This window comes from Bos javanicus, chromosome 12 (genome assembly GCF_032452875.1).
Source record: "Bos javanicus breed banteng chromosome 12, ARS-OSU_banteng_1.0, whole genome shotgun sequence".
In the NCBI taxonomy this organism is placed as follows: Eukaryota; Metazoa; Chordata; class Mammalia; order Artiodactyla; family Bovidae; genus Bos; species Bos javanicus.
In genome coordinates this window covers 50,910,005-50,917,860 of record NC_083879.1, presented here as the reverse complement: position 1 = coordinate 50,917,860, position 7,856 = coordinate 50,910,005, and the positions used below count along the sequence as shown (strand labels likewise).

Sequence of the window (7,856 nt, the reverse complement as noted above, 5' to 3'; positions counted from 1 at the left end):
AATGGATTTAAGAACACACAGGACTTGCAAGTTTGACCCAGGAGCTCTCTTGGCCATGTTTGATGGACCTTTTCCTACTGCCACCGGACAGGCTGAAAGGGCAAGTGAACCTCTCACACACGCAAGAGAAACTTTTTCTTTAGCCTGAAACGGCAGCAGGCAGATCAGTGCCTCCCATGTAGGTCTGTGACATTGAATTCATCATAGATCTAAGAAATCACTTTAGCTATCAAAAAAAAAAGCTTTAAAGTAACTCAAACAGCATGCAAAAATATGTAAATTAAAGCCTGAGTGTGACTTAGAAACCAGCACTGCTGCACCCTTTGCCTGACTTTAATAGGTCTCTCCCATGGAGTTTTAAATAATTCCTTTTATTCCAGTCTAATTTTAATAGCAAGGAGTTTTGATAATCTTTCACAGGACTGTGCTATAAGATTGGTATTGGAAAATACTCTCCAGGATGAGCTTTGAGAATCTTTACAGTGTATGTATTAAAAAGCTTTATATAGAATCACCAAGAGAGACTGACTGGGTCAATTATATGTACCAAACAATATATCATGGGGTTACAGTATATAAAATCCACAATCTTAAAAAATTCAATCACAAGAAGATGAGCATTTTACCCACTAATCCCTTTCATGAATTTTTATATAAGAAACTGGAAGAAGTATGGGTCTGTTTTTCACACTTTGTATTCACAAAGTATTCAGAAGTACTCACAAATTATCCAGGTTACCAATTTTTTGCCTCATCACCACCAAGAGCTGATATTTTATATTTGCTCGAAGAGATTAAATTTCCTCATATGAGTAGTCCCTCACATGATCCTTGGTGGGTATCGTCTCCTCTCCTGTTCTGATAGTGTTGAAACTCACTGATTTACAAACTTTGAATTTTGAAAGACAAGGTCTCACTCAATGCAAGCACTCAATTTTTAAGAGAATTTACAAAGACTAACTATGGTAAATGTTGTTTGACCCCCAACATTACTCCACCAAACTCCCATTAGTTAGCAATACCACGATTGGGAAATTGATTCTCACTTTAAGCGGGTCCCCTGGTTTAAAAATGGGCAAACAACCTGAGCCTGAAGAAAGCGGTTTTGTTAACGGCTTCTGGAAAAGCTGCCCTTTACACTTAATAGCACTGAGGGATCAGCGTCTCTTCCCGTGAACATGAACCTTTTTAAAGAAGCATAGAGCCTACTCGCCATCTTGAAACGATGGTAGTAAGTAGCCCGAGGGTCAGCCAGCATTGTGTGGCCAAACAGCCTGAGGTGAATGATGGTGGGTCTTAATGATATTAGACTTCTGGATAAACTGACCTTCGTGACTTTCTCTCAGGTGAAGAAACGGACTTATACTTAAGTCAATTTGAGCATGCACATGAACAAATTTTAAAAGATGTCATTTCTTTCTATTTAAACCCAAATTCTTATTCCTTCCTTTCCTTGTATGTCAACACTTCAGTATGCCCAAAACAGAACACATCTCCTCTCTCTACAATATCAGTCTCTACACTGCCCAGGCTTCGGGTCCCACAGTTACTATTTTGCTTCTCTTTAGGTCCTGTCACGTTTTTTTGAGTCACAATCTCTCATCTATTGATTTATTCCTTTTTGCAGTCTCATCACCCTATGTCAGATTGTTACCACTCCATGGAGACATGATCCCACATAATATATCCAAGGATCTCCTCATTCTTCTGGCAAAATAGGCCAACGTGTGTATGGTTTTGATTGGAATACAAATAAGGGAGACTCTCTGGGTGTTTGACCCCAACTGAGAAATGGTATTTTGTTCCTTTATCATGCTCTATCTGCTAAGGTTATATCGACTCTTAAAAATGAAGTTCAAATATCAACTCTGCTGCAAAGCTGCTTCAACTCCCTTAGTGCAAATGTCTCATGGATTCTTACACATTGGATTTCTCTCTTAGCCCTGGTCATTCCTATCAGGCGCTAGAATTCTTTGGGTACATACCTTTCCCCTCCATGAGGTTACATATTTCTACTGTATCTCAGTACAGTTCTCATATCCTAGAATTATCAACTCCAGTTTCATTACTATGAAGGATTCAAGTAAGTTTATATTTTTGCTTGAAACATGCTAAAGTTCAATATTCTTGCACGCTTATGCCACATTTCTAAAACATTAGTCTCTCTATATTTTTTGCCCTATATATGTTCAAAAATTATAATCTCCTCTTATTACCAAAGGAGCAAAAGAATAGGTAAAGATTTGTTGCAAATCATTCAACAATTCATCATTCACTTCACCTCTTATCATAAAAACATATTGCATTCAAAAGCAACTTTCCATCAAAAACAAAGTTTCTTGTTAAAATTTTTCAGGAAAAACAATATCACAATTACAGTTATAGTTTCACAGGTATACACGTGTCAAACTTGTCACTGTATAGTTTACATTTGTGCATTTTATTGTATATCAGGACGACAGAGAATGAGATGGCTGGATGGCATCACTGACTCGACAGACGTGAGTCTGAGTGAACTCCAGGAGTTGGTGATGGACAGGGAGGCCTGGCGTGCTGCGATTCATGGGGTCGCGAAAAGTCGGACACGACTGAGCGACTGAACTGAACTGAACTGAAAGATGCTAAAGGGAGAAGGAAATGGCAAACGACTCCAGTATTCTTGCCTGGAGAGTCCTTGGATAGAGGAGCCTAGGGGGCTGCTGTCCATAGGGTCACACAGAGTCAGACACAACTGAAGTGACTTAGCATGTATGCCTGCACTGGAGAAGGAAATGGCAACCCACTCCAGTATTCTTGCCTGGAGAATCCAAGGAACAGGGGAGCGTGGTGGGCTGCCACCTATGGGGTCGCACAGAGTCAGACACGACTGAAGCAACTTAGTAGCAGCAGCAAAGATGCTAAAAATAAAACTTAGTATCAGAAAAGCCACACACTGAAACATAATTAAAAGTCTTGGAAGGCTGACAAACAGATACATAGAGAAGAAAAGGAAACACTCCTTAAATGCATCAAGCAAGTTTATTTACAAATGCAATTGTACAGAAAGGCTCACTAGTTTCTGAAGAAAACTTCTGGCATACAAACCATGATAATTTTCATGAATGAAAAGCAGCAGCTTTCTACTGAGAACTGCTTAGCAACAATTCTGGTGAAGAAAATAAAGCTCCCCTCATCAAGCAAATAAAATGTTACATAAGCTACAAAAAAAAATTAACCATAATATTACATAAATGAAAAGAAGGATACGCAAAGCAAATTTAGGAGTAGATTTTAGTGAAATTTTCCATATGGCTCTGCATTAATTTAGTATATTTTATAATAAACAGAGCAAATGCAATTACATATTTATATTAACTATTTCAAATAATGTTTCAGAGTTTAAAAAAAAAAACAATAAAATAACCCTCTTCATAACACCGCTAGAAAGTCAATCAGATCCTTATCAGCCTCAAAAATAAAATTTTTTTGAAGTTCTTGTTTTTTCCTGTGCTCTTATGATACTGAATTCAAAAAGGAAATACTGCACTTTTTGCCACACATCATTACCGTCTTATAAATAAACAACAAAAATACAGGTTCTACCAAGACTATAATGCTCTGATGTAATCTAAAGAGGTCAGAAAAAGTGTTATTCTTTTTTAAAAAACAGAGCAAAAGGATGTTACAACATGTATTTATATATCTATATCAGCGGCAACCACCTCTTCTTCTATCTGCAACAGGGCTTTCGGGTGGAGGCTGACATCACATGGCGGTTGGCCGTCCAGCTGATCAGGCAAGGAGAGAAGAAAGAAAAGCACTTAGATTCAGAAACACTCGAATATTGCCACCGGGATTCATGGTAGGAATGGCTCAGAGAATGACCCCATGAGGTAGAAAGAATAACTCTGTTACTCACTTAGGATAAAGCTAGGCAAACCCACAAAGTCTGGGTTAGCAAGTCTTTTCTTTGCAAAAATGGGAGTAAAAATTAACTGTGGATACAGAAACAAGTTACACTCAACTCTCTGTTATTTGTCCTGGAGGAGAGAAAAGGCATGGGCAGTTTTTCCATGTTGATTTCAAAAATCAATTATATTTGGCTTTGGAATTTGGACTAGAGAGAGAAAAGCTCACACACATACACACACTCCCCCCATTTCATGCCCAGCCTTGACAGTCTCCAGCCTCAGTGCTGGCATCCAGGAATGGCCTGAACCAATGGCAAAAGGAGGCTCAAAACACGCTGACAGATAAGAGAGAGTTGACCGAGCTGACGCCACTTCCAAAGCACTCGTCACAGAAAGGCCATATAAATACCTCAGAGCTCAAAAGCATATGGTTTTGCTGATACACTTGTAACCAAGACCCTTTCACAATAAGGAAGAAACACATGTTACCAGCATCAAGGCTCAAAATATGAAAAGGAGGAATGGTTGTCTTTATGTAGCTATAAACAACAGGCGATCCAATTACGCTATCCTATATTTTATAGCACACTTACAGGCAAAAACATGCTTCGACACAAAATAGCATGTGAAGTTTTTTAAAAACCCAGTTTTTTCAAAAATGACACTGAAAGACTATGCAATCAGAATTAATGCTCTTTTTAAACTATTGTATATGTTGATAGGATATGATTATATAGTAACAAACATACACTGACTATTCTTTATTATCCTTTTAAACCACAGTCTTTAAGTTGGTCATATTCTAAATCACATAATCAGACCCACATTGGTAAATAATAGAAATCAGCTAAAACTATGAGGGGGCCAATCCTTAGCCAAGCAACAGATGAGAGACTGTAGAGAAGATTCATTTTAACCGACTTGATTTGTAGTCTTGAGTCTAGAAGCTTCTCTAGACTCTGAGCAGACTAAACTACACTAAACATTGTCCTGACTCCCCAGTCCACATCCGTCTCCAGGTCCTCGGCCCCACACCCAACCCTGTGGAGCTGGAACCTGAGAACTGACCCATTGATCCACTCACTGGACCCTCTTTGAGGGCGATATAGTGAGATTCCTAAAGCCTGGAGCTCTAGGGCAGAGAGCTTGAAGGGGAGCTGGAAGGGGAGCTGGTCGTAGGTTCAGCGAAGTACATGGGAACCCGTGCTCTCTGTAAAAGATAAGAAATTTTCTCCCTGATTTGCTCTCTTACATTTGAATCTGAGATAGCAGTCGTTGCAGTACAGTTGGTTGTTTCGGATTCTGACTTCGGCTCCTGAGGAAGAGCCTCCAAGGTCGCACTCACAGGCCACACACTGAGAGAGAAACAAAAACAACAGGAAACACCCACACTTAGCTCAAGAACCCCTGGGACACTCCCAGAAGGAAAAAAAATGAGCAAAATAAAATGCAGTTTCTAAGCTCTTAGAGACATTTCAGCAAAGAGGGAAAAAAAAAGGCCAAAAGATAATGAGGTTAAAATAAAGCCTGCGGATGAGACATTAAAGAATTCATAAAGCCAATTTTAACAGCCAAGATTTCATTCTAACTATACCAAAAGAGTAGAAATGATTCGCTGATTGGCTTAAAGAAGCTAACGCTTCCTTTCTCCCGGGGGGATGGACAGGCTAAAGCACCACGGGAAGGAACTGGCCAAGGGCAAGAAGACTAGGTTTCTGGCTCTCTGCCCTGGAGTGGGCCATGCAGGCATCCCCATGAGTGTTCACACATGGTGCTTTCCCAAAATACCCATGGTTGGGTAGTTTGGCTCCACATGCTCAAACACTAATGACTTTGACTCATTCTGTTATGCCAGGAAACAACCCGAGCCACAGTCAGACAAGCTTAAAACAAGTTGAGCTCTGCAGGACTCCAGGATCAACAACCAGAAGTTCTCTCTCTGGCCCAACACAAGTTCAAGAATCAAATAGCTGTGTCTCTAAAGACAGATACTGCAAAATAAGGCAGTTATATAGCCTTACTTCTTTCTTATGTGTAAGAACACCTTAGCTGCAACTGTAAAAAAATTTACAATGTAATTTCTTTCACACTCTCCCTATTCAAAGCTAGGTTTCTGGACACTTATAATTTATATCCCCATGCTGTTAATAACCATAGCAGCATGTTAGAAGAAGCATTTACGCACTGTAAACTTTACTTATAGAATCTTAGATTGGAGATAGGAAGCGCATGGTGCCTCCAGGGTCAAGGTCTGAGAAGGCAGCAGCAGCAGGAAGCCATTTGTGATTCCAAGTGCAGCGTAGACCGATGGAGGCAGCACCTAGCTTGTTAGTGGCGGGTCCACACCCAGCGCCCAAAGCAGCCATGCGCTCTCCAAGCAAAGCGTTGCAGGCCTGCAGGCTATTTGGCTTAGTCTCACCTTAAAACAATGCAAATGATAACAAAGACCCAGGGACTCGATGATCATGGCTGCTCCTTTGCCCAGAATGTTATGACAGCAGGAGCACACGCGCTTCCCACTGACCGACCTAGACGCAGGACGAGAACGGAAGGGGGCTTTCATCCGTTTCAAACCTCTCATCTAAAGATCACATTCTGGTATTAACATGAACCATCCCTTATGAAAGTCTTTACATATTCATGGGAGGAAAACTTTCACCAGCCAACCAATTATGGCTTGATTATACTGTACCTTGAAGGATCTCCACAATGGTTCTGGTACCCTTGACATCTAGTTAACAGAACTGAATGATTTCTGTGTCATCGGTCCATTCTGCTATCGCCCTTAGGCCACATCTGTACTCGGCAAGGTTCTCATGCCCTTCTAATCCAGCCAACATCTTCTTGCCAGGTAAAGCCACCCAAGCACATCCCTTATCATGTTCTTTGCTTATTGCCACTAAAAGAGCATCCCCAGCTACTTCCACACCCTTATTTTGTCAACCTCCTTCTCATTCACCCAATAACCTAGTTACACAGAAGCATTTCCTTAGAGCTTTCCTTAATGCCTCTGGCTTACTGGACTGCTTCTGAGAAGAATGACGTGAAAACTACTACAGCTGGCATTCAGATAGGCATGGCGAGTCTCTGCTTTGCTTTGTTTACAAGTCTCATCTCCTCTCCCCGATGGGAAGGTGAAGGCTACTTCTTATCTTTGCATCCCACAGGATGGGCACAGCACTTCAGTGTCACTGCAAAAGGCATTGCTGTTGAATGTCCCATGTTAGAGCACCTTGTGCTCTACAGAGAGATCTTTTCAGGGCAGAGAAGCCCATAGCCCTGTCTCCTTTCTGCTTTCCAAGGGCAGGATTCTCAGTAAGTAAACAGGTACTCTCTCTCTCCTTTGCCTTCCCCTGATTCTATTCTTAACTCCAAATTTACCATGAATCCTCATCGCTCCTTCCCTCAATTCAAACTCTGAGACACATTTTAGCTGGAATAAAAATATCTTCTCTGAATGAAATCCTTTAGTTGATAGCTTAAAAAAAATCTCAATATTAATCATTGTGTTTCTACTTTGCAGTATTTCATCAGCATTACAGGCTGGGAGAACTCCCTTCAGGTCTCAGCAGAAACACTGCTAGATGTGGTTTCATGAAGCATCAGGGTTTGTGGAGAAGCCACACAGACCTAAAACCCCAACACATGTTGATGTCTGAGCTCTACTCCGTATCAAAAAACAAGACCCACCACTCTAACGCTCATAGTTCCCACAGCATATGACCTGCAGAATTCAGTTGATGTGATCTCAGCAAGATGCTGACCAGCCAGACAAGAGACAAGCAATGGTTTTGGAAATCAAAAGCCCCAAATGCAATAAATAACTTGAGAATTTTTAAAGCCAGTTTGCTCAAAATTCCACAGATGATGGGGCTGGGTTACAATGTCCTTTACACTCAGTCCCTATAAAATGAGTGTATATTACAGTCTCATTAAAATAGTCCAACATTTTACAGTACTGCTTTT

At 40.7% G+C, this 7,856-nt stretch overlaps 1 protein-coding gene across 18 annotated transcripts in view; it reads right to left on the bottom strand.

Moving 5' to 3' along the window:
• Nucleotides 1–2,999: 2,999 nt before the first annotated feature.
• The window catches only part of LMO7 (LIM domain 7), a 218,547-nt gene continuing 213,690 nt past the window's right edge, over nucleotides 3,000–7,856 (bottom strand). For 17 of the 18 annotated variants that reach the window (XM_061435119.1, XM_061435103.1, XM_061435117.1 and 14 more), the window contains 3 exons: nucleotides 6,310–6,418; nucleotides 5,143–5,245; nucleotides 3,000–3,767 (listed from right to left, as the gene is read on the bottom strand). In XM_061435119.1, coding sequence (XP_061291103.1) covers nucleotides 3,745–3,767; nucleotides 5,143–5,245; nucleotides 6,310–6,418 — 235 coding nt within the window. In that variant the 3' untranslated portion in view covers nucleotides 3,000–3,744. The remainder of the gene's footprint in view (nucleotides 3,768–5,142; nucleotides 5,246–6,309; nucleotides 6,419–7,856) is intronic. The other variant, XM_061435105.1, reaches the window with a different exon arrangement.